The 25,985-nt window shown below is 44.4% G+C and overlaps 2 protein-coding genes and 1 long non-coding RNA gene across 9 annotated transcripts; 2 read left to right on the top strand and 1 right to left on the bottom strand.

Moving 5' to 3' along the window:
• Positions 1-800: 800 nt before the first annotated feature.
• On the top strand, positions 801-12,643 carry LOC109531941 (mucin-5AC). Of its 2 annotated transcripts, XM_019896482.1 has the most exons (14): positions 801-1,091; positions 7,337-8,653; positions 8,731-8,820; positions 8,893-8,991; positions 9,059-9,168; positions 9,246-9,304; positions 9,384-9,517; positions 9,721-9,855; positions 10,227-10,269; positions 10,374-10,411; positions 10,482-10,569; positions 10,948-11,125; positions 12,009-12,041; positions 12,223-12,643. In XM_019896482.1, exons 1-14 carry the CDS (start codon positions 890-892, stop codon positions 12,349-12,351), a joined length of 2,655 nt encoding a protein of 884 aa, XP_019752041.1. In that variant the 5' UTR covers positions 801-889; the 3' UTR covers positions 12,352-12,643. The 2 variants fall into 2 exon arrangements, with proteins under 2 accessions (XP_019752041.1, XP_019752047.1); XM_019896488.1 differs by lacking the exon at positions 12,009-12,041.
• A 301-nt stretch (positions 12,644-12,944) lies between these two features.
• mpp3a (MAGUK p55 scaffold protein 3a) lies at positions 12,945-25,185 on the top strand. 6 transcript variants are annotated; one of them, XM_019896534.1, is made up of 20 exons: positions 12,948-14,172; positions 15,457-15,546; positions 15,631-15,749; positions 17,053-17,130; positions 17,442-17,522; positions 17,616-17,753; positions 17,849-17,930; positions 18,628-18,713; positions 18,785-18,859; positions 19,017-19,213; positions 19,374-19,438; positions 20,395-20,415; positions 21,104-21,145; positions 22,626-22,691; positions 23,445-23,600; positions 23,687-23,767; positions 23,839-23,932; positions 24,186-24,294; positions 24,394-24,522; positions 24,726-25,185. In XM_019896534.1, exons 2-20 carry the CDS (start codon positions 15,510-15,512, stop codon positions 24,903-24,905), a joined length of 1,836 nt encoding a protein of 611 aa, XP_019752093.1. In that variant the 5' UTR covers positions 12,948-14,172; positions 15,457-15,509; the 3' UTR covers positions 24,906-25,185. The 6 variants fall into 6 exon arrangements, with proteins under 6 accessions (XP_019752071.1, XP_019752076.1, XP_019752084.1 ...); XM_019896540.1 differs by having other exon boundaries at positions 15,480-15,546; XM_019896512.1 differs by having other exon boundaries at positions 12,945-14,172; positions 15,457-15,749.
• On the bottom strand, positions 15,658-24,765 carry LOC109532101 (uncharacterized). The gene is made up of 6 exons (XR_002171313.1): positions 24,623-24,765; positions 24,382-24,543; positions 23,387-23,606; positions 19,968-20,025; positions 17,532-17,729; positions 15,658-15,740 (listed from the first exon to the last, which is right to left on the bottom strand). It is a non-coding gene; the product is annotated as an uncharacterized LOC109532101 (long non-coding RNA).
• Positions 25,186-25,985: the final 800 nt, after the last annotated feature.

Genomic DNA, 25,985 nt, shown 5'->3' on the forward strand with positions numbered 1-25,985 from the left:
TACTATTCTTACTCCATATCGCTGGTATTTCATCATGAATGATTTGCTGGAAAACTTCCTCATGACACTTTTTTTGCTTATTACCTTTGGTGGTGTGATTCATCCACAATCAATGTATTGATGATGAAGATGATAACAGCGATGAGAACAGAGTCACGTTATTCTATAAAAAAAGGTGGAAGTTAAAAATGTTCAATCAATTACTGGCAATGTAAATAGCACCAGCTATTTTGTAATTATAGGGAAGTGGCAGTGAAAACACTATGGTCTTATTTCAAGAAGTCACGACTAATTACAAACACTAAACATATTAAGAGCTTTTGTGATGTTTTTTTATTTTTTACTTTACAAGGTAAATAATAGTGCTGATGTGGGGAAGGAATATGGTGAAGAGTAAAAATACCTTCTACGCAGTTAAAATATGGATTTCTGACCACTCAAACATTTACACGCAAACTATCGCACACTTTTTTTTTTTTGCTGCTTACAAAACCATTTTTATACGAATTATGTTTTAGGGAGCTTGCATTCAATCATGACGAAATGGCGGCAACCTGCGCAAAAAGTGAGCACGCTAACGTTAGCGAGGATGCTAAAAGTTGCTTGACTGTCTTTAGCGGTCTTAACCCGGGAGGTTTCCCTGGCGCTGCGACAACTGACATTACTTTGTCGTGTAGTCGCCTTTGTGGCTTCCCTGCTCGGCCGGCCGGCGTGAGAGAAAGCGGGGCAAACAATCGTGTTAAAAATAGAACTTGATTGTACAGTAGCCGTTTTGTGTGTCGCCATTGGCAAGCCCGGCAGATGGGTGGAGTGGGCGGAAGCTTCGGGAGGGTAACGATGATTGACAGCGAGGGCGGTCCAATCGGAAGGTGCACCAGCAAAGCCTATAATGCCTCAGCGGGGGGAGAGACTGTGCCCCGGAGTGAGCCTCCTCGGACTGCCTGGGAGAGAAGCACCTGTAGCACGCACTCAGAGACGCCTCTGCCCTGCGTTACACACCCGCAGAAACTCGCGAACCATCGGAACGATGCTGTTCCACCAGCCGCGTGTCTTGAGCTCCCTCCTTGTCGCGGTCGCGGTCGCCGTCATGGGTGAGTCAACTTGCCACTTTTGGGGTTCTCCTAAGGCACCACGTTTCAAGACGATTACATCGGGTTTTTTGTTTGTTTTGGTTAAACAAAACAAACGTTTTCCGTTGCTTTGTATGTTGGCCTCAACTGTACAGAATACTATTCACACCATAAACTAATATCAGTACTTGCCAACTTTTATTGAGACAATTCGTGTACCGTATTTTTGGATGGAAATTCTCACGGTACACTACCAAACAACAACAACAACAAAATACTAATTCTCAATTTACTCACATATTAAATACTGTTAAATTTGGGCCTGTTGAGTTGAACATATTATTATTATTATTATTATTATGTTATATGGGGTGCCAAACCCATTTTTAGCACAGGCCACATCAAACTACTGAAAATGTATCATCACTTACATTTCCATTTCAGTTATAAACGTTTGTTATACACAAGTACGCCTTGTATTGAATTGTTATGATACAGATGTTTAAAAGCAAACTGAATTTAAAATCAGAAGTCATGGAGGGTACAGCCAAAACAAAAACAGATGTGAATCAGAAACTCTGTTATGATTTTCAAAGATGTGATGGCATCAACTCTAACAGCATTTAAAATGAAATGTTCTAATAAATACTATTGTTCCATATGTATTTTTAGACCAGATTTGGGTGGGGTGGGTGGGGGGGGGCAGGCATCTGTAAAAAGGATGAAAGCAAATTTCATTTGGGCACAGACTTTCGGAGGGGGAAAATGAAAAATCCATTTGGAAAGAAACATGAACTAGACACTATTTGCTTTAGGGGTCCACACAAAATGATGTGTGTGTGCGTGTGTGTGTGTGTGTGTGTGTGTGTGTGTGTAGGGGGGAGTTTCACACGTAGGGCAACAGGTTAATTCTGCCTTGTGCTTTCTACACCGGTGGTTGGGGACCACTGGCCCTAGAGGAACAAAAATACATTACATTTAGGAAATAACGTTTTAGTAAAATGGTTTTCCTTCCTGCGGCACACCTGGTTGAAAGTATTAGTAAATGCGATAAATATCAGAGAGCAGACCTGTCCGGTTGTATAAACAGACTTTTATTACGTCCAGGACACGACTCGCATTGTCCACACGGATGCTTTTATGTACATATAGGTCACAATAAAAAGATGTTTGTGCAAATGATATCATTTAGCCGCATCAACTCATGTTTGGACAATTCAAAAGGTGACACGAAATTAGTGTGATTTCAAAACGAACCAAAGGATGGTGAGCCATAAACTAATATCACATAGTTAAGCAACGTTTCCCAAATGTTACTGAGCCATGGCATGCATTTTAAAATCCAACTCTCACATAACGACACTCAAAGCGGCAACAAAAAAAGTATCGACACTGAAATAATGATCATCTTGAGCATTCTCATAAATGTATTTTACTCGGTGTGGAATCTGTTGTGTTGAACACAAAGCTTTTTATTCTGCCGCGTGGATAGCAACAGGTTGCTTCTACCGAGCCATACCTGAAAAATGTACTTCAAATCCATGAGCAAAGTGTTTGCACTTTGCCAATTGCATCGACTCATGTTTGACTCATGTCATTAACGCAAACAGAGGGTGACGACAACTCTATTCTTTCATACAAACCAAAAAGGATTACAGGACATTTATAAGGGCAAGATAAATGTTTGACGACAGCAACTGACATCACCGGCTTTCGTGAAATTTCACGAAAGCCGCCATTCGGGTCATTACCATTTTTTTTTTTCACTGATTGGATCGGTCCAAGTCACGTAGCGCATGCTTGGAAATTGATTATTCAGGAGATTCAGGGTGTTTTCGCCCATTAGGGTTAATTTTGATTAGTGTACAATAACTCGACAGAAGGTTGCCAAATTCTTTTTTTTTTTTGGGGGGGGTAACCCTACTGAACTGCTTTGGTGGAAATGTTTCTTGAAAAAAATTTGAGGGTAAGATGAAACATTTATCTTGAATGAAAAAAAAAAAAAAGATATGGAAGCTCTTTGTGGCTTCGCGGCAATATTTCGTTTGAGTTTCTTTGTATAAGAAGAAGCAGCGCAGGTCATTTGTTTACCGTATTGAATGGGGCCATTGAATGGGTAGTTTGAGTGTGGCTGGCATTTTCAAACAGCGCCAACAAGTCGGGAAGGATTATTTATTTGAGTCTCCTACAATAGGAAAAAAAAAAGCAATAAACCGAGTCCCCGTTATTGGTGGAAAACGGGGCTTGGCGCTAATATTTAAGCGACAACTGCTACCCTAACATGGAGCAGCCCAAAAAGTCATTTTTTAAATTTCATTTCATTTTTTTTCTTCTTTTTTTAAACAACATAATGCAAACGAATAGTAACGCTTGATGGCAATTGATCGGTCTCCCCGCCTAGGGTTAGGAGGCTCATCACATGGCGTCATGTGCCCGAGGATGTCATTCCCCTGACCGAAGCGTGATCGAGTGAGCCTGAAGTGGTGATTTCCTCTCGCTTGCGCGTTCTGCTTTAGCGAGAGCCGCTGATGTTCCCCATTTTGTGCACAGCTTCCACATTTTCATTGTGTAGCGAGATACGGAGCTTGACTTCCCGTTCCTCTGCAATAAGCAACCGTGACTTCAATTTCTTCTCCCCCGCCCCCTTTTTTTTTTTTTTTTTTAACCATGATGCTGGAGTTGTTTTGTGTGCGTCCAATTGTGTGGATTAGAGTGCAAGAGGACTCTAAGTCTTACGTGGTAGTTGGCCCAGCTTTAATTGGATATGATACCTGCAGAGGTCGTGCGACGCGGCCATCTGTTCGAGCGCACATGGGGCTTTATTTCCACAGCAGGATCTCAGAACTGGCGGACGACTCTTGTTTATTTAGTTGAGATCCAACCCAGACGGCTTTTTTATGGACAGGCCGAGTCGTATAAGTGCAAGTACTTCTATTTGGGTGCTCGCCTGTAATCGAGTGTGGCTATTTGATGATGCCATTGATGTCTGACAATTTGGATGAAAATGGGTTTTGTTTTTCATGAACACGGCAGATTCTACTTCAACTAAGACACTTTTTTATTTATATACGTAGTCTTTTTTTTCTCGTCCTGATAAGCTACATCAAAACCAAATTGTGATTTCTATTTTGGCCTCCAGTAATTTCCGCATCGCTTTTCAGCCCCCCCCCCCACTGCAATTTGAAGGTGTACCCATCCCCTCAAGCGATTCCATAAAAGCTTCCTGATGCCATTTTATTGAGTTCCGCTGAAAGTCGCATGACATGTTTCAAACGTGCACATACGTCAAACAGCGACATGAGGGTACTGTACAATGGATCCCGCATATGTTGTAATTTTCTGTCACATTACCTAGTGGAGCTTGATTTCAAGAAAATTGTGAACTGGATCAAAATGGCAAAATCTGCCAGAAAAATTGCAGTTCATTCTTTTCTTAAAATCGTTCAAGCCGAAGTACTGAAAGAAAGCACCCGGTCACAGTTTTGGCTCCAGGAAGGTCACATACAAAGAAGGCAGTTCAGCGCCGACGCTCATTTCGGACGCTCTGTTGTGTCGAAAGCAAGTTGGTGCTCATTTCACAGTTCTAGTTGGATTCCGCCTTCACTGAATTCTATGCAAAAGGCATCGGCGGATAAACGCTGGGTATTCTGTTACAGGTTTTTCTGGGCTCTCTGCCTGAACGCGGCTTGTGACAAGAGTTGGGTCATGACGGGAAGTGGAAGGGACAGTGCCTCCGGCGGGATGAGCGCTCGACAGTCGAGTCATTGTGTGTCTCAAACATGCACTTTTTTTTTTTTTTTTTAAACGTTAAAAGCGATCTGAATGTGGGTAAAAGCCGGACCCTTTCTGATCCGGCCCTCCCTAGTGTTGTGTTTGTCGAGCACCTTTGACCCAGTCATTCCTTTTGTGTCTGCGGGGATTATCTGCAGCGGGAGAACCCCACACAGACAACACACTCTTAACGACTGCACGCCGGCGGCCCCCGCGACGCCCGTGCCCCCTCTTAGCGGATGGCTAACGTCGTTAATATTACATAACACCTACAGACGACATCTCTCAGACACCCCCACGTTTCATTATTTCTATTCTTTCGGGCGTTGCTTGAAAATGTCACTGAAAAAAAATGACAGTACCGTATTTTCCGCACTAAAAGGCCCACTTAAAAGTCTTCCATTTTCTTAAAAGCTCACAGCACGCCTTAAAATCCAATGCGCCTTGTGTATGGCCATTACGGTGATATTTCGACCCCAAAATGGCTCCTTGCTCGAGACGTGCTGACAACGCAGAGTTCAAATTTAAGGCGATCGGGTTACGCAGTTTAACACGGAAATAGAGCGGCGGGAGTTCAAAGTTCACGAGTCAATGTTCTAACTTGCTGTTGGTTAAGTGAACTGTGTCGCTGCTTTATTAAATACGTTTTACTGACATCTGATCATTCTGTTGGCGTTTCCTTGAGCGTCATCTAGTGGATTGCGTCTTGTAAAGCGGTGCGCCCAATGTATGAAAAAAAATGTACAAAATAGGCCATTCATTGAAGGTGTGCCTCATAATCCAGTGTGCCTTTTAGTGTGGAAAATACGGTACGATAAAGGTTATAGATTAAAGAGTAATCCATGCGTAAACACAGAGAAAATAAAAATCTGTATAATTATTAAAAAAAAAAAAATAAGTGAAGTATTAATAAAGTACAGCTCGCGATTAATATTGACTCAATGAAGATGAAATTGATTGATGCCTTGAACTAAAAGTTAAACATTGTCATATTTTAAACCGATATTTATAAAAGTCTACATGTGCAATCGAACGTCTTTTAAAGGAAGTGGCGATGATTTATTCCATATTTAACAAAGGCTGACTTCTTCCTCCTGCTGCGCTGCCTTTTTTATTGGCGCCAGCACACACTCGGTGCTCCACTACGACCATTATACGGAGATCAAAGGTGCCGATAACGCGTGCACACACCTCCGTACACTTGAACAAACACACACTAATGTCCTATCTCGGCAAGACTCGTTCCCATAACGACCATGCTCACTACTTGACCAGTCAAACACTGACAACGTGATAGGACTATGTTTGAAAATCAAGGATAAAATGTGCCAACTCCTTGAACGGAAAGAATGTGAAAAGTAGTCTCGGCGTGAAATGTAATAACCTTCGGTACCCCGCGGCCCCTTTTCACGTGTGCGCAGACGACACGGCATGGCGAGAGCGTGACGGGGCTACCGTGAATGAACGCGAGCACTGCTGGACGCGGTGTAAGAGGTTTTGTAATCGCCATCACTGGTCATCCGATCTCAGATTAGCGCGCCACCTTTAAATTGTAACCTAGACAAGAGCGTCGCCATGCGACGCGGCGGCCACGTTGTCATGCTACTTCTGACATGCAGCTATTCTAATCCTGACACAATACTTATATTAAAGGTCGGACCCGCACCCAAAATCTGCATTTGCTATTCGTGTTCACGTTGACGAGCAAGTATGCCGGCGCGTTGACGCAGCGGCATTAACCTTTAGAAAGGTTTTCCTTTTTAGTTGAAAATAGCTTTCTTCAAGAGTAGAATCCAGTCGTACGACAAGCAGCACTTCCCTCGTGACGCCCCTTTTCTCAGCTGATTTTCTCCACCCTTCCTTTACTTTAAAATTCCAACCTGGATCCCCACACGGGGTCTTCAGGATGCCAATGATTTCGTATCAGTTGTATCTGCCTTCTCCCGAGTCACGTTTGTTTGTTTTTTTTAGGAATGTCAAACAACAGAAGGTATTCGGAATGTCATATTTTTCCTCATGTCACCGCATTCCTGAAGAGATTAGTTTCAACTAGAGAGAAAAGAATGTTTAAAACAAAAAAAAAAGGTTCTGATCTAACTGATTACCTTCAAAGTAAGCGGAATTCAAACCGCAGGAGCAATGACACAGTGCCAAAACACACAGTAAATGTTATGGCAGGTTGGATGGGGGGGGGGCATAAAAAAAAAAAAAAAAAAAATCTGTCTTCATAAAAATACTGGCATGAAGTTTAGTTGTCACTACAAAACCATCTTTCTAGAGTAGAACAATTTTTTTTTTTGCTTATCAAACAAGATGACTTACATTGATGTGGTAAAGTATCGCTGAAGATTATACATGACACACACATTTATACTTACATGCGTTTATATTGACTCTATCAGTCATCTTATCAAATTCTCTCCTTATGTAGTAACAAGAAAGAGAAGGTTGTTACAATTTGCTGATCGTTTCCTTCATCTTTGTTTTGACCGTAGTGACGGCAGTCGACTCGGACAATGTTAGCACCACAGTCGCGGGAGTGTCCGGCAACGGCGAAAACACGACGAGAACAGAAACGCTCAGTCCGCTGAGCAACCACGCGACGTCTACGCAATCCGCAACTAATCCACTCACGACAACCGTCAGAGATGAAACGTCCGTCACCGGCAACACCGTCCCGACAGCGACAGGCCAAATCGACGACACGTCGACGGCACATTCGCCCGACCACGATTCCACCATGACGACGGTCACGCAAGTCACACACCCAACCATGAGCAACAATGTCACCACCTGGATCACAACGCCCGGCCCGGACTACAACGGTGCAACCTCGGTGATGACAGTTGGTCCGACCAACACTGACATGATGTCAACAATAACCAGTCAAACAAACAACCACAGAACATCAGCAACAGCAACCAGTCCAACCACCAGCAACATGTTGACGACAACCGGGCCAGGAAACGACGTCACGATCTCAACGACCACAATGGGCGCATTCATGACAACGACTGGTCCACATGACAAGACAACCATGACGATAACACCGGGTCTGACCCATAACGGCACAACTTCGGCAGCGACGACCAGTTGGATGGACGGTGACACAACATCCGTAACAACAATCAGCTTGACCAACAACGACACAACGCTACGGACAACAAGCGGTCCGCCGAACACCGTGACGTCAATGCCGACGAGCGGTCCGACCGCCGACGCAACGTTATCGACAACAACCGGTCGAGCCCCCGATGACACGACATTGCAGACGACAACGGGTCTGACCAACGACGTCACCTCAACGACAACTCGTCCGACCAGCGACGAAACGACCTCCGTGACAACGGTCAGCCCGACGGACGACGGCGCATCGCTGACGACAACCGTTCAGACCGACGCAACCTCCATGACGACGACCGGCCTGACCAACAACGACACGTTACACACGACGACCGGTCCGACCGACGGGGGCACAACCTTGATGACGACGCCCGGTCCGACCAACGGCGACGCAACCACGATGGCAACTGACGGCACCACCCTGATGACGCCGATGAGTTCGACCGACACAACGTTAACGACCGGAAGAACCGCCGGCTCGACAACCATCACCCCGACCATCAGTACAACGTTGATGGCAACCGGTACATGGACCGACAACACCACACCCACCGAAGGCCCAACAACCTGGACCACAACCGCCAATCAGTCCGACGATGACACAACTACGGCGAGCCCGAGCAGCCCTACGGAAATGTCGCCCGTCAGCACCACAAATAGTCCCACCACCTCAGCGGCAACATCAGGAGGTACAACAACAACAATGCAGACATTGGTGTGTTGTCTTTGGATTGATTGTCGCATGTTTTTGAACGTTACGATGTAGCATCCGCTCAACCAACAAGCAGCCTCACCCCGACTTCGACCGACAAACCCACTCTGACCCCGCCTGGCCCAACCAAGGGTCCAATTATAGGTTTGTACCATTTAGATTTTGTATTGTCGCATCATGGGCTCGTCAGCGCATCACCTTTTCATCTGTCCTCAGTTTGCCCCGCGGAACAGTGTCCTCTTGAAAGCGTCTGCCTGAACGGAACCTGCCAGTGTCTCTCCGGGAGTTTCTTGGTGGGCGACCGTTGTCTCCGTGGTAAGCGAGACTCGAAATGCGAGTGAAACGCCGGTGGTCGTGTCTTATTGGGTCATTTTTTTTCAAGCTCAAGTGTTTCCTGGGCAGCTCCACCTACTCTCCTTGACATTTACCAAAGAAATGCTGAACAGGTCGTCCAAAGCGTTCCAGGACACGGCGGCGGACATCTCTGCTTCGGTCAGCTTTGAGCGTCACACAAAACGATATTTGGGCGTTTTTCCCCGTTTATTGAACACATTTGCATTGTTTCGTAGCTTGGCGATGCCTTTGCGGGTCAACCAGGATACATCCGCTCCGACGTGGTACAGCTAGCGTGAGTTATTTTCCCAGAAAAAAAGGCCCCACCTGGCATCAGGAATTTTTTTTTTCTTACGATTTGCATTTCCAAGCAGCCCGGGAAGCGTCATCGCGACCGTCAACAACATTTTTGACAACACGCCGGCCTCTCAGGAGGCAGTCGAGCAGGTCATCAAGGATGCCATCGGAAGCAGCTCCCAAGGCTTGTTGGTCAACGCGACATTCGGCGGTGAGCGAACACCATCTCGTGACGAGCGGTGAAACTGATGATCGTGTTTCCTCACTTTTTTTTAGGATGCCATCGGAAGCAGCTCCCAAGGCTTGTTGGTCAACGCGACATTCGGCGGTGAGCGAACACCATCTCGTGACGAGCGGTGAAACTGATGATCGTGTTTCCTCACTTTTTTTTGATGTTGTTTTGATCCTTTATAGGCACGAAGCTGTGCGATCAGCCTCCGCTTCCCTGTGATGCGACCACCACGAGGTGCATCAGCGCAAATGGTCGCGTGGGTTGTTCCTGCAAAGCCGGCTACATCTCCACCGTCTACTCCAACACCAGCTGCAAGGGTACCGACATCTATGATGATGACAACAGTGACGCCTTAAGGACAGCAACAGATTTTGAGAACTCACAAACAATTAAACCCCAATGAAATTAAACACCAACGTCACAACCTCAACGACCAACAACAAGACTACCATGATGACGAAAAAAACAAACAAACTACAATCTGACAAGCAACGACAACCTCAATGACAAAAACCGGACCAACCACCAACTCTCTCATGTTATTGACAACAACTGATCCAACCGACAATCACCTCGATGACAAAAAAAACAATGACAAGTGGACTCACCACCAACAACAGCATCTGAATGACAACTTTGCATGTGTGTAAAGTGTTTTTTTTATGAATATCCTTGTGGATTTCTGCAGCTTGTCCCAGCGGTCAGGAAGTGGTGGGCAACAGCTGCCAGAAGTGAGTAAATCCACACATTTAAAGTTGCATACATACATGTTATATGTATATAATATATATGGACATTTCAATGAATGTCTTTTTTTTTCTCCTCTCTCGCCCAGATGTGCCTTTGGATACGCAGGCTTCAACTGCACTGACTGTGAGTGACTAAATTACCGATTTTTATTGCGTTGTGAGCAAAGAGTGACAACAAAATTGTGTGTTGGCAGCCTCTCTGTTGGCGGTGGTCATCGTCTCCTGCGTTTTAGGCGGAATTCTACTTATCTTACTGTTGGCTTTGCTCTCCTACTGCTGTTGGTGAGTCCATTGACACTTCATTCAATGTGTGGTCAAAAATGTAGTGCGATTACTCACAACTAGGGGGCAGTCCACGACACAGGAACGAAAAGTAGACGAAAGAAATGCATTGCAATTTCGGCAGATGTGTTTCTGCCAATCAAGCTTGGTCAATACAGAACATTAAATAAAAAATAAAAACTGAGAAAAACGAATAAAATGAAACCAAAAAAAATTAAGCAAACACACACATCCACATGGGTACAATTTTAATTCCAGAAATGCTCATATTAAATAATTCTATACATCATATGTGAAAGGACATTTACAGTAATTGTCAGATTAAAATATTAGCAAAACACATCCAAAATAATAAATAACCCTCTCCGTCCTCGGTAGGTGGAAGTGCTCTGCCAACCAGGCGGAGTGCAGTGACCCCAGCCCATACTCGGCGGGCGAGTTGACCAAGCCGTGGCCTGTCGACATCACGCCCATTCCGCGCGCTACCACCGCTGCCACCTGGGACGCTGCGTCTGCCATGGAGATGATGGACAAACGGCATAACGGCAATGGCGTGGTGAGCCGCGCTCTTCGCTTTCAGGAGGCCTCTTTATTATGAAGAAAAAAAAAACAGCTGTTAAGATCCACAGTGCCGCATCTTCATGTATTGATATATTATTCACCAAAGGGAAATCATGGCAAAGTTTTCTGAAAGTAGCTTACTACTTTAATCCATCCACTTTGATCAATCTCATGGCGCTGCCATTTTGTCGGATACCATCCACCGGGGTCAACTGAAATTAATGTCACTGTGCCCTCGGCCTCGCATTGTTCTATGGATTTCGTCACGTGATGATCGCAATTTTGTCACTAGCGGTATCAAATATCACCATAACATCTGTATCACTGCCAAAGTGTCACCAAAATAGGACAATTAACCTTGTCAAAGTATGATATTTTATCGCGATACCATTCGTGACCTATTGGGATTGTTGGCAAAGCAACACGATATGATATCGTCATACCATTTGTAACTTCGGAATTGCATTGTGATTATATTGTGTCGTGATACCATTCATTGGTATCATGACAATAACGTATCGTGGTACTCTGGTATCGTGATACTCTTGCAACACGCTATTATTGGTAACTTTTGCATTAGATCCTAATAATATCAAATGATTCTATTGATATTGTATCATTTGAAGTATGGTGATTTTATACCATCAGTAACAATCATATTGTCCGCTGTCAGACTCATTGTGCAGGTATTTCGTATCATGCTACTAAGACGTTTATCTCTAAGCTTCAGGCTCCTGCCGTTCTTTTCTGCAGTTAACGTTTAAATGTACTGCAACGACAATGTCATTTGGTAGCTAGATTAGTAGCTAGTACGGCTCGTAGATCGTTTTTCCCCCCATGCTCCCCTGCTTTGCCTGACTCCCGATGTGTCGCTTTAGGGCTTTCCTCCGAAGCAGAAAGGATGGAAAAAGGTAAGGTTTCATCCTTCCTGGTGGTCTTAGTGTGGACTACAGATATGGTGACGGGATCTAAAGAGATGGTGGTGGTGCTAGTGAGCTTATAGCCGGGTAGTTGTGGTGGTGGTCTACAGCTATGTGTGTGTACGTGAGAGAGATGTGACTAACACATCGACTGCTCTCGCTGCCATTTCAGTCAGGATCGTATGATCTCAACCCGGACAGAATGAAGACCTTCACAAGTAAAAATCCGTCACGTTACACGTACCTGGTCCAAGGCCATGAGAACCCGTACTTCCTGCCAGGCGACGACAAGAAAAACTGACACAGCTTCTCCCAACACCTTTCGATGGACGCTTAAAACTTTTTTTTTTTTTTTTTTTTAAATCAAAGAGGCTGACGATGTACGGTTGTGCAGAGTCGAGCAATGCTAACAGTGGCCAGTAAGTGTCACTGGTGATTTTTGTTTTCCTTGTCGCCTTGAAATTGAAATTGTGCGACATGACCTGTTCAAGCAATGGTTTATTGAATGTGGCTTATTATGATTACAATAAGAATCCATAATGACAAAATAAGGGCTGGTCCCCCGTTCCAAATGCTGGTGAAGGGATTTTTAATTTTTTTTTTTTTTTAGCACCTTAAACATATTGGAATGTTGATAGGAACGATGTTGGGGTTTTTTTGTGGTGCGTGTGCCAACTATCACTTTTGTCATCATACTGCTGTTCTTTTATTTGTGTTTTATAAGTGTGTACAGTTTTTTGTAAATAATTGCACATCAGCTGAATAAATAATTTAAATTCAAACAGTAGTCATCTTTTAATTAAAAAAAAAAAACAGGGTACCTGTAATTGTTTTTTTTTGTAATGACTAACACACAAAAAAAAAAAAAAAAAGCCAGATTGCTAAATAATTGCGCAGAACCCCTCCGTTTTGGGTGCATAACAAGAGTTTCTAGTTTATTGCTTGTAAGAGGAGAAGTTGTACAGAGCAGATGCACAGCTGATTGTGGTATACAAGGTTGGCTGGCATCTGCCGCATCACGTACTTCAACACGGAACCCACTCCTAAAGCCGAATGATGTCTACAATAAATCTGACCTAATCTCAGCCACCAAGTCATACTGACATACTACATGTAACTGTATTTATGTTTGTGGATCAGTTCCCAAACCTCAGATTTATTATAAATGCGGCTGGATTAAATCACAACACTAAAAAGGGCGATGTACTTTTTCGTCATTTTATTGCACCGCGGTTCTGACAGTTAGTGTCAAAACGTGCCTTCGAATATTGCTTGCAGAGTTATTTCTACTTCTATCAATTTCGATGAAGAAAATGGTGCATCTGTATCATATGTCACGAAGGCTCGACCGAGTGCTCAATATCCATTTTGAGCAGTCATCGGAGATGTCTGAGGATTCGGAAAAGAGGAATGCAATCCAATCAGCATCGAGCTGCCGCGACTAACGAGACTGAACCGCAGACGCGAAAAAGATCCGATAATATTCTCACGATACCATACCTTTCCAAATTAGCTATATTGTAGTTTCACAACATGACATCATACTTATATTATGATAAAACCTTGGTATCAAAAAATAGTAGCACAATGCTTCACATATAATAATATCCATGTATAAACAAAAACAAAATATATTTTCAATAGAGTTCCAGCTTTGAAATAGAGACATGACCCATAAAATGTGTTCGCTCAAATAAAAACAATGCCCAGCTTGTGTCTAGCTGAAGATATATGACAGTCCAGATGGTAACACCCATAATTACCATGTGAAAAAGTGTGTGTGTGTGTATATATATATACACTGATTTATTGATTGATTTGGGACAGGGTGAGGGCGCCCATGGCATTTTTATCCAGTTGTTGCATGCACAGAATGCGTAAAAAAAATTCCAAAACAAACAAAAACACACGACAGAGGGGGAAACGATATGGAAGGAGGGGGCATTAAAAAAAAAAATGGGGGGGGGGGCAGTGCACAGCAGGTTTGTGACCACAGCAGCCTGAAGAGGAGGAAGAAGAGGAAGAGGAGGAGGAGGAGGAGGAGGAGGAGGAGGCGGTGGCGGGAGGAAGACCAGCCAGGCAGCAGTGTGGCTGCAGACGTCGAGAGAAGGAGCGGAAGAAGGTAGGACACCTTGTTTCATGTTTTTAGCCTTTTTAACGCCATCAACACGAGCCAGATGGAACACTCCCTCATCCCTTCATCCCTCTGTTTTCCCTTTTTTTGTGTCCTCCATCTGCCGGCGAGAAAGAGCGGCGTGATACTGCACAGGGAGGATGAGGGACTGAGGCTAGGGTGGAGGAGTTAGCGGGGGATGGGGGAGCGGCAATATGTCAGCGGGGAAGAGGGTGCAGTAGTTTCGCGCCGTGTTCACGGGGGTGCAAGGACCACTCCCTTCTGTCAGGGACCACCGTGATCACGATTGATGATGACGACGGTGAGGACGATGAGGCGCAAACAAGAGGATTAGCTTCATTCGTGACATGTGTTCACGATACAAGCTGTTTACATTTGCACAAAATGCCGTAGCACTGTAGTTGTATCGAAGAGTGACATCATACCGTCACGATACTTTGTCGATACACGTGACAAAGAAGGTGTTTTCAACATACTTGACCTTTAAGCTGAAGCTACAACGTCACAATATCCTAAAAACTATTCAGATACGATCACGATACTTTGTCAACGTCACATTACAATCAGAATTACGGTATCATCATTATACACATGTATATATGTCTGGACTGTATAGAATATGGAAAGATGTTCAGCTAGCATTACGCTCAAATTCATGTTCCTTCTGGAAGTTCCTCAAATGACTGAAATTAGTTCATTAGCCTTTTTTAGGGAGGTGTGGGAGAGAAGTGGTTGCTCTGTAGAATTTTTCCTCTGTCCTGCGAGGGATGTACTATACAATAGCTTGATGTGTTTTGCTGGATCCACATTATGATCATTGGGCCTTGGTGGAGGTCCTTGTTGGTATTCACATCACTACTTTTTTTGTGGGGGGGAGGGAGGGTGATTATTTTGGGACAGATCGTGAAAATCTGATGTCCAATCATATGCCTTGGTGAGTGCCATCATGTTTGTGTGATCCGCCCGCTAAGCTGTTAATGAGATTTGAGTGCAGAGTACATTTTTGTTGGATCGCTACCCAGAGAGTGTCTGAGTCTATTTGTGGAGCTGCTGACGTAGACGTCCTGGCATATTTTAATATGGGCATTTCACTGTATGGGCCATATCAAAACAAGAGTCCTTCCATTTTCTCAAACCAACCAAACCATCCCAGCTTCAAATCTCACATTTTAGATTAAAAAAAAATCTACATTTCAGTTCAGCATCAGCTCTTCAGCATTAAGACATGCATTTCTATGTGTTAATCTTTTTCATATTTCCACTTTGTGAAAGTTAAGTGTGACCAAACCTGGTAGGTTTACTCCTCCTCCTCACCTGGAGGATCCATGAAAGAAGCCATGCCGGTGCTCACAGCAGGAGCAGGTGAGATGAGACCCTTGATGTCATCTCGGCCGGCTCGATCATGTTCCTTAATCCTCTTCCTCCTCGACGTTGTCGTCCTCTTAGGGCTCCACGAGACATTGGCCCTGCTCACCTCACAGCTGAGGCCCGATGCCAACCACAAGGAGGACATGGTCTTCCTCAAGGATGTCTTCAGCGAGAGAAGCTTGGCGTACCTGATGAAGGTGAGGAACATTATTAAGAACTGACGCTGTACCTCCACTGTATCATCATAGCCTGGTGTCCATTCACCAGCACGTTGAACATTTTTTTTTTCTTGAACACGTTGCTCTTTTTGTCAAGTGTGATGCCTTGCACCGGTGCATACATTGAAGCCTTGAATAAGCACGACCTGTAACTCTTTATCATAGTTATCTTATGTTATTTCCATAAGTTTTGGGACTGACTGGGCTAACCTGGGATCTCGGGGAATGCATTTCGTGCCATGTCACGATTCACGTGGAAATGCGTGTTGGTTAGCGCACGTCCATCGGTAGCAGCATTTAAACGAAACCAATAAATGAACACATCACTCTTTAAAATTGCTTCGCTACGTTAGGGTACAGTTGCCAATGTGAAGTAAAAATATTTTGAGTAGCAAGTACACGTATTTAAACGTATTTGCGAGTATGAAACGTACTCGCAAGTACACTCAAATATACTACCAAGTACGTTTGAACCAAGTACAATATCACTGCGCGTTTTAATGACACCATAGGTAGTTGCGATTGAACTCTATTCATATAACTCGTTCATACATTGGGGGCAATTTGTGCCTTTGGGTAGAGTCTTACCTGTGTAAATGTGTTTCCACGGGTTTTTGGTGTGAATATTCGTTATTTGAAGGAAATCACACCTGGAGTGGATGCGAGTTGCTGTTCGCATTTCAATGGGTTCCTCCATTGACTGTTGCATTTGCGTGCGCGATTTTAGCATATGTTGTCAAGGATTTTTTTGTTATCCTCTTTGTTTTGTTTACTTTTGCAGTAAACTCCAACTCGTGTGTCACCCCATTTGCGTGCGCGATTTTAGCATATGCTGTCAATGATTTTTTTGTTATCCTCTTTGTTTTTTTTACTTTTGCAGTAAACTCCAACTCGTGTGTCACCTTAAAGCACGCTCAGAGACGGCAGAATCACATACGCCGAACACCTGCCACTCAATCAACACGGTGCATTCATGGTACTTTGTCAACGTCGGCGGTGCATTCAGCGTACTTTCACAACGTCGGAAACTTGTAAACGCACTGCGTCGTTTTGCACAATCATCGTTTTTCTAGATAATGTTTTAAAGATCAAGAGAAACCAAAATCTAAATCGTAATTTAAATTTCGATTAATCGTCCCGCTTTTTTGTGCCACAGTTAAAAGACCTATACAAATCTAATGAACTATTTCTGTTCTATAGCACTCTAATATTCCATATTTACATCACATAAAATGCTCTACGCAACTCCAATGTGGCATATGATTTAACATTTCTGTTCCAGATCCATGAGAGGTTGAGACAGTATGAGAGACAAAGTCCAACTCCTGTCCTGCATAGCGTCTCCTCTCTAGCCGAAGACGTAAGTCGATTAAACACTCACACATGGCCATGGAGGCGCACGTACACAATAATAATAAAGGACATAATAATGTCCTTGGCGGAGGTAATAACCCTGAGTGGTCTCCAGCCAAGAAGCATTACAAGAACTGTTTGAAAGCTGTAAAAAAAAAAAAAAAGTGCCGAGTCATCTCCAGGCACATCTCATTCAGGGGCCAGCATCCTGCAGCCCAGGCAAAAGTGCTGACCTGGTCCCCGCTCACCACTCACAGCCCCACTCAATTCTGAGTGAGCTTGGCGGGAAGCCCATTTGTGTGTGCTTGTGACTGACAGGTGACAGAGGAAATGCAGAGTCGCCCAATGAACACGGAGGAGCGGGAGCTGCTGCAATTGCTGACATCACCGCATCTCAAAGTAAGACACCTGTCATTAGTCTCCTCACGTGTCAATCATAGATGCACTTTTTGTCGTTGTAATTGAAGTCGCGGTGTTGTGGTACACTGCCAGGCCCTTCTGTCCGTGCACGACACGGTGGCTCAGAAGAGTTTCGATCCCGTCCTGCCGCCGCTGCCAGACGACTACGATGATGACCTGGAGGAGGAGTCGGTGAAGATTGTGCGCCTGGTAAAGAACAAAGAACCTTTGGTCAGTGCTGACGCGTACCAAAATTAAAGATGGTGCAATCAGGAGTCACACAGATCGGATTTTAATCGCATACCGCGTGTGTGCCGACACCTCAGGGCGCCACCATCAGGAGGGACGAGGCCACTGCGGCGGTAATTGTGGCTCGTATCATGAGAGGGGGCGCAGCGGACAGAAGTGGTAAATTGTGAAGTGACCCCTTCCCCTAACATTAACCCTTCTAGCCTCCAAGCTTAATCATTATCCCTCACCTTACACTGCTAACTTCTAAACCTAACCTATGCCTATCTCTTAACACGATTACAACACTAATTCCTAACCATAACCCCTACCACTATTCCCCATCCCTCCATCCTAACCTCAAACACAAAACCTAAACCCGAGTTATCTGTGATCCCCAATCCGAAGAATCCCTTTTTTTAGAAAGCCAATGCTCATCTAATCAAGAGGCATTTTTTTTAGCAACTTGTTTGTTTTGCACATCACTGTCTAATTTTAGCACATTTTCTCTTTTTACAAATCTCCTGACAATTTGGAATGGAATTTGCATCCGAATGATTTGCCCATGCCTCCGTTATTCATCCGATTGCTGTTTTTTGTAGCTAATTTTGGAAGCCAACTGACGATAATGACGATACTGCTATCGAATGATAAAAGACACAGAGATGCGTTTGAAGGTGAAGACGGCTAAAGAATCAAAAGAAAGATCCATATGTTACAATACGCCATCGAGTCTCCCGAGGATTTAGCAACTTGGATTTCGTTGCAGCAAAGAGACCATACAGAGATGTCAACGTAAATAGATCAATCCCACCGAGCACCCCTCTGGGACTGATTTTTGTTTTCTCTTCGCTGTCATCTTTGTGGTTCTTTGCAGGTTTGGTCCATGTAGGAGACGAACTCAGGGAAGTCAACGGCGTCTCGGTGGTCCACAAGAGGCCCGACGAGATCAGTCAGTTGCTGGTGAGTCAAAACGGATGGATGGTCGTGTTTCCCTCTGATTTGAATAATTCCTTCTTCGTCGACCCATCCAGTCACAGTCGCAGGGCTCCATCACTCTGAAGATCATCCCTGCGATTAAAGAGGAAGACCGACTGAGGGAGAGCAAGGTGAGGCTCCGTGACGGGTAGCTTGCCAAAGAGCTGATTTATTCTCACTTGCGCTTTGGCAAGATAAGGCCCAATTACACCACACGGCCCGGTCAAGCTCCAATAAGACAAATGTTGGTATTTCAACTTATTATACGTAAATTTCTACTGGACCCAGGTGTACTTGAGAGCCTTGTTTGACTACATCCCTTTGGAGGACAAAGCTACGCCATGCCAGGAGGCCGGTCTTCCCTTCAAACGTGGCGACATCCTGCAGGTGGTGACCCAGGATGACCCTACGTGGTGGCAGGCCAAGCGAGTGGGTGACAGCAACCTGCGTGCTGGACTTGTCCCGTCCAAACACTTCCAGGAGAGGTAAGCAACCGTGTGAATTATTATGTGCTTTCTTTGTAGCCTAAGCTTTGCTGCACTGCTGTTATTTATCATGGCCGCCTCAACGTAAAAATACCTAGGGAATAAGGTATTTTTAAAAAAAAATGCCCCAAATGCTTCTCCCTTTTTTCCTCCTCACCAGGCGGTTGGCATACAGGATGAAAGTGGGCACACTCCCCAATCCCAAGTCCCCCAAAACGCCTTCCTGTAAGTTTCCCATACCTTTCATAAATATGACCTAATAATGACATGAATGAATCCTTATCTGTCACGATGACTGCTTAAATAGGTCACTTTCCCGCTTCCTTATGGTGGTCCATTGGGGGTCTATGAACATGCAGCCAGGTGTGCGGTGGCTCAATCCGTGTGGGTTGGGGGTTGCGGGAGAGCATGAGATGTTCGCTAGCAGGCGATCCGATTATGTGCAGCAGTGAGGGGGAGGCCACCGTGGCTTAGTAACATGGCAGCTACCCTCTGCCAATCTTAATTCCCGCTCCTGCCCCAGCTGGGGGGCCTGACCGCTGCTTTTCCCCCACTCGTGACTTTTATCCCCTAAAATCCAGCATATGGCAATTTGGATTTTTGTCACATCAAACAAAGTATCAACAGAAGTTAACCAGTCCAACACAAAATAAAACAACATATAACAGAGTCAAGATTTTTTTTTTTTAGACATACATTAATCTGTTAAAAACACACTCAACTCATTTGCGAGCGGCTAGCATGAGAAACTTACCGAAACGCTACGATGCTGAACGACTTGTCTGAGGCATAGTTTTCAGTCCTACATGAATCTGTAAAAACAAACAAAAACAAAACAAAACCAAAAAAAAAAAAAAAAAAGCTTCATTCACTTGTTAGCTAGCGGCCATTGCAAGATGCTAACACAGTAATCAACATCACCACCAGTCATCACCCGACAAAATTAAACAGGGCTAAACGCATTCCATGAACTGAAGCCCAAATGTGTCCGTCTAACATAAAGCTGCTTAAAACAATAAAACAGTCGTAGTTTGGACAAAATTATAATGTAAGACTGCCTGTCCGCGCACTAGAAACCAACCAAAATCACCTTCATCTCAGACTAGCATAGTGACACCACTTATGTACTGTATGTTGTTGTTCTTCTCATATATTATATGTTGTCTTCTTTACTGTCTCAGACGATCAAGCGTGCGATAAAGGTGAGTACAAACGCAATCGTCATGGCTTTAAAGGCAAAGGCATGTTGGCGTGCATATTTCCACACCGATTTGCGTCTAATCCCTCACCCCACCTAAATAATAGTGTGTAATAATATTGTATAACGGGGTGTGTGTGTGTGTGTGTCATAGTCTACTTTCATGATGTCACAAATGAGCGTACAGAGTATCGCCTAGATAAGGGGAAGGAACAACTGCGGAGTAACGATACTGCAATCATTTTGATACTGCCACAAATCTACGCCGCTCGATAACTGGTAGATGGCAGGAAATACATCACAATGTCTACGAACGTGAAGAAGGAAAAGTTGGCACATGTCAAAAAAATGCTCGACCTTATGCATATCGCACGGTATCGTTACCTGATACTGTATCACCATATCGTTTTGGAATGTGGGAGGAATTCAAAGAACCTCGGAAGTGTGAGGTAGATGTGCTTCCCACTATTCCATTGTGCTACCAGATGTCATACACGTCATATCGATGTTATCCCACCTGAAACTGGGTGTAGATGATTTTTTTCAGCGTTGTTTGGGTGAAGTCGCACCATCCCGAAAATTTTCCATTCTGTCTTTATTATTCCAATCCCGCCTCCTCCGAATTGTTTCCAAGGTGCCCTCCACCCGTGTTGCTCACCCATCCCTTCTTTTCCCTGCTTACCTCTCTACAGACGACTGTGACTGTGAGGGCTATTTCAATGGACAGTACATAGGTGAGAGCGCGTACACTCTGCTAATCTTGCTCGTCATGGCACTTGGCTGGTTCCCCCGATGCAACGGGCCCTGGGGGAGGTCCCGGATGTTTGGCTGCAAGGGTTGAGGGTTGCTGTTGGAGGGTCCAGGATTAGAGTGCTAGATGGATTCAAACCCAGTTTCCACCAAACAATTTCTGGTGTTTGTACCTTAGCCCTTTTTCGGACGCTTGCATTAAGGTACCGAGCGCGCGGGTAGAATATCAAATGATATTGATTGGTGGAAATTGGTTCCTGATGTGTGGCCTCAAGCTGGTTTCTTATCAGACAATCAGAGGAAGTGTGAAAAAAGGAACCCGACCGGTTCCTCATCAGGTGGTTTTGGAACTTAACCATATGATGTATAATTTGGAGAAATAATCTGCTTTGAATTTGACCGTGTGAATGGCAAATAGTAAAAGATACGGGTGAGATATTTTCACACCGCAGACTCACTGACGAGCCCCGTTGAAATCAATACAGGATTTTTTGTGTGAATGGCACAGGCGAACCAAAGTGCTGACAGGCCAATTTTGCAGAAAGTAAAAACTACACATCAATCCGAACTTTTCATTATTCCCCTTTTACAGCTGCCATGTTGCATCTGAGAGTACCTTTCACGCAGACCACTGACACATGCAAATAGGCGGGTATGGCCGACAATGAACCATCCTCGTATGCCTGTGATACTACTACGGAAATGAGGAAAAGTTACAAGCCCGCTTTGTATCTCACATTCCCAATTAATCTTTTTGGTAAAGGCCCTCCGAATAGTTTCCAAGTTGTAGTACTGGTAATACTGATCAATATGAATTGATATGAACAGAGCTACAATGATGACCACAATAATAAAGGCACACGGCGGAGAATAGCACAGCGTGACAATGAAACGACGAGTCAATTGTTTCAAAAGTTATTGCCAAGCACAAAGACGTGATTTGAATTTCTTCCAAATTTGGGTATGCGTTGTTTGATAGCGCCGACCGCAGGCCAGGAGCTGGAATGTTGGGCTTGGGGTGAGTCCAAGAACATCCTGCTCACCGTTTTCCTCGTCTTAAGAGTGGGTAGGGGGGATTCCAGAAAAAAAAGCCAGCATTGGCGCACAGCGTGAAAGGGGCTCTGAACTCCAGCCCTTCCTCTGAAATGCCGCCCCCTCAGCCAAACATGAGCCGTCCGCTTCCCTCCATCCCGCTGGAATGCTCTCACTGGTAATGTCAAAACAGCCGGTAGCGTCACCTTAAACATTTGTGTTTCCGGTACATTCAGCATCCCGCTTGGAGCCGTACGCCACCCCTTTGCCGCTACCACCACCCAAAATCCCACCCTTAACCACCACCCCACGAGGGCCCTCCTGCCACGTTGGACGCATTGCGCACTCTTAACAGGCACGTCTGCTGCTCGTTCACCTTCCTGGTGTGCACGTGTGAGGCTAAGTGGGGTCAAGCTCTAACACCAGTTGTAGTCTCTCCTAAGCGTAACGCAGTGATGCCCTCCTGTGGTCAGGTGTTTTCCTGGGAATTTTATTCAGGTACGGTGGCCGGCTTCCCTTGGGTGTGTAGTCTGCCGTCCGGATGACAGACGGACCCGACTGTGGGGTGGGGCCCAGGGTCGGGTCCATCTGTCCTGTCTCAGCCCTGTAGCTTTAGTTCTATGACAGTGGTTCTCAAACTTTTGACATCGCAGTGCCACCTCCCAAAAAAAAAAAAAAAAAACGCGTGGGTCTTTGAATAGCACCATAATGACAAATATTAATAGACTGTAACATAACAGGCAAAATGATTCATTAAAAACGAGGAAGAGATTTCATTCGTAAAATGTTATTGCGCACCATTGTAATATTTAAGAATTCTTGGCACGCTTAAGTAGAGGGAATTCAAAAAAGCTCTTGAATAATGAATCAATGACAATGTATATCGTACACAAAAGTACAAACAAAACACATGAATAAACGAGTTCTAAAAGATGTATTGGACTTTAATGTTAAATACAACTGAACTGTAATTTACAAATGAATGAAGATTGACGAGTTTAAAAAATGTTGAAAATCTCAATATGCACATTTTGAACATTTAATTAATCAACCATTAGAGGGAAGAAGCCAACCGAACTTTGAGAATCACTGTTCTAAGACAATACCGCATTCGGTATCGAACCGGTTCAAAATGCATGGATATGAGTAGCAATTTTCAAGTGTTTACACTTTTTGTGCGGTGCTCATCTTACCCTTTTTTTTTTTTTTCCATGCCATCTGTTTCTGTCACCCCGACCATTTCCGAATCAGCCGGCCTGCGCAGGAGCTTCCGCCTGAGTCGGAAAGACCGACAAGGCTCCTCAAGTGACGGCTCTGACCCGGGAGACTCTGAGTTCCTGACCTACGAGGAGGTGACCCGCTACCAGCAGCGGCCCAACGAGAGGCCTCGACTGGTGGTTCTGATCGGTAAAGCTGAGGGAAGACATTCAAGGAAGTTAAGTGGTGCCTTCGGGGACGGTTGAATTGAATGGGAATGTTTCTCATTGTCGAAGGTTCTCTCGGAGCGCGGATCAATGAACTCAAGCAGCGGGTGATTGCTGAGAACCCGCATCGCTATGCGGTGGCAGTACCACGTGAGTCTGCGCCTCCCCGAATCCAAATGTCTTTTCAGTGGGTCGAAACCATTTTATTGGTCATCTTGCAGATACCACCAGGCCCAAGAAACCTCATGAGAAGGAAGGTGTGGAGTATCACTTTGTCACCAAGCAGCAGTTTGACACCGATGTCGTCAACAACAAGTAGGGTTGCAAAAGTCCAGGAAATTTCAGAGTTGGAAACTTTCTATGGGAATTAACAGGGGGTGATGCAAATTAATGGGACTAAAATCGAAATTTCCAAAATTGAAGGTCGGCTCAATGAGCCTGTGCAAACTGTGCAGCCGCGTAGGGCGTCATTGTGGCAAAAATGTTACGTAAACTGAAATTGTGCAATGGCATGGCATATCTTGGAAAAAATATGCAGATGTTGCATGCATCTGATTCTGGTTTTCAGGTTCATCGAGCATGGCGAGTACAAGGAAAACCAGTACGGCACCAGTATCGAGGCCATCCGCTCCGTACAGGCCAAGAACAAAATGTGCATCGTTGATGTTCAGCCTGAGGTATCTGCAAGTGTTACTCGTGCTCATACAACCGCAATCGTCCTTGGAATAAATTATTCCGATGTTTTTTTTTTTTTTTTTTTTTACCTGATGCTGCAGGCCTTGAGAAGGCTACGGACGGCGGAGTTCAAGCCTTACGTGGTTTTTGTCAAACCCCGGGTTCCTGAAAGTAGACGGCGACGCACCACAGCGACCTCGCCGGGAGGGGCAGAGCAAGGCCGCATTACGGTGAGTTTCCCGAAGCAGTTCCTTCATGAAATGATGAGCCAGATACTCAAGTTTGTCATAATAGCTTCGATCAACAGCTCAAGTCAGAACATGGTCTTACCTTCCTCTCTCTCTGTCCCCGGTGTCAACCCAAAATTAATTTCCTTGGTAGATCAGAGAGTTTCCAACACAGGTGTATGACTCCTTTGGATTTTCCTTCACAGGACGAGGATCTCCAAGAGATGCGCCAGTCCGCCATCCAGATGGATCAGCAGTACGGACATCTGGTTGACCGGGTCCTGATCAAGGAGGACTCCGCCAGTGCCTGCACAGAACTGCGGAGTATTTTGGAAAGACTGGAGCGTGAGTGTTTCTGGGTGCCTCTCAGCTGGGTCCGGACCTAAAAAAAAAAAAAACACTTCACATACCGCCATCCTCCTCGGACTTGAGGGTCTCCTGCACTTGCCATGCAGGACTCGGCGGGGAACTGAATCAAAATTGCAAAAATCTGCCACTTCCTGAACGCCACATCTATCAGGTTTGCTTTGAAGAACTGCTTAATGAATTGCTGCCTGGCATGAAGGAGCACTCAGCTTTACCACCACTCCAGTTGGAGTCGATCAAGTAGCATGTTTTGTAATGAATAAAGATAACAAACGGAATGCTTCCCGGAGACTAAAAAAATACAACAACAGAATGTGACATATGTTTATTTTTCCACACGCTTCTTTTAAAGGAACTGCATGTCTACTTGCGTATTTAATGTAAATAATGTACATGTGACTCCTGGTGTGCCAACGACAAAGTGTTTACCTTGGCGTCCCTTGGAGCCTGCACCTGTTTGTATGGATGGAATAATATTTTTTTGCCGTTTATTTTAATATTTTACTTGAACAGCTCAAGGTACGGATGAATATTAGTGACGAATGCTAATCAAAAAGTGATGACTAAATTGCATCTTGTCCTGAAAAAAAAAAACATTTTAAGAGTATTTGGATGAACTGTAATTGTGGCTGCCTCACAGGTTATGAACATTTTTAAACTTGTTATGGTTGGTTTCATTTGATGATACATAAAATAATGATGCTCACATTCTGAAAATGCAATAAAATCTGACAAACTGGATTCTTTATTTTTGGTTGGTATGCTAATTTGCTTTAAAAAAAAAAGGTAACTTCACGGCAAATATAACATTTGTTTTGGTCTTCAAATGCTGTAATAGGACAAATGGAAGACTCAAAGTTATTTGGGATGTGTAAACATGTAAAAAGTGCCATAATAAATAAAAAGAAAGCTATTGAAGGCTAAGTCTGCTGATTAATTTGCTTTTCATCTGATTATCTGTAAAAACCTACAGACTACAATGATGTCATATTCTCTTTTGCATCGTAAGATTTTTTGCACATACTGTATAAGTGTCACAAATGACTTTGTGCATGTTTTTTTGTGGGGTGGCGGTGAACATCAAGTATTGAAAATGGCTT

The sequence above is a fragment of the Hippocampus comes genome, unplaced genomic scaffold (genome assembly GCF_001891065.2).
Source record: "Hippocampus comes isolate QL1 unplaced genomic scaffold, H_comes_QL1_v1.1 scaffold10, whole genome shotgun sequence".
Classification (NCBI taxonomy): Eukaryota; Metazoa; Chordata; class Actinopteri; order Syngnathiformes; family Syngnathidae; genus Hippocampus; species Hippocampus comes.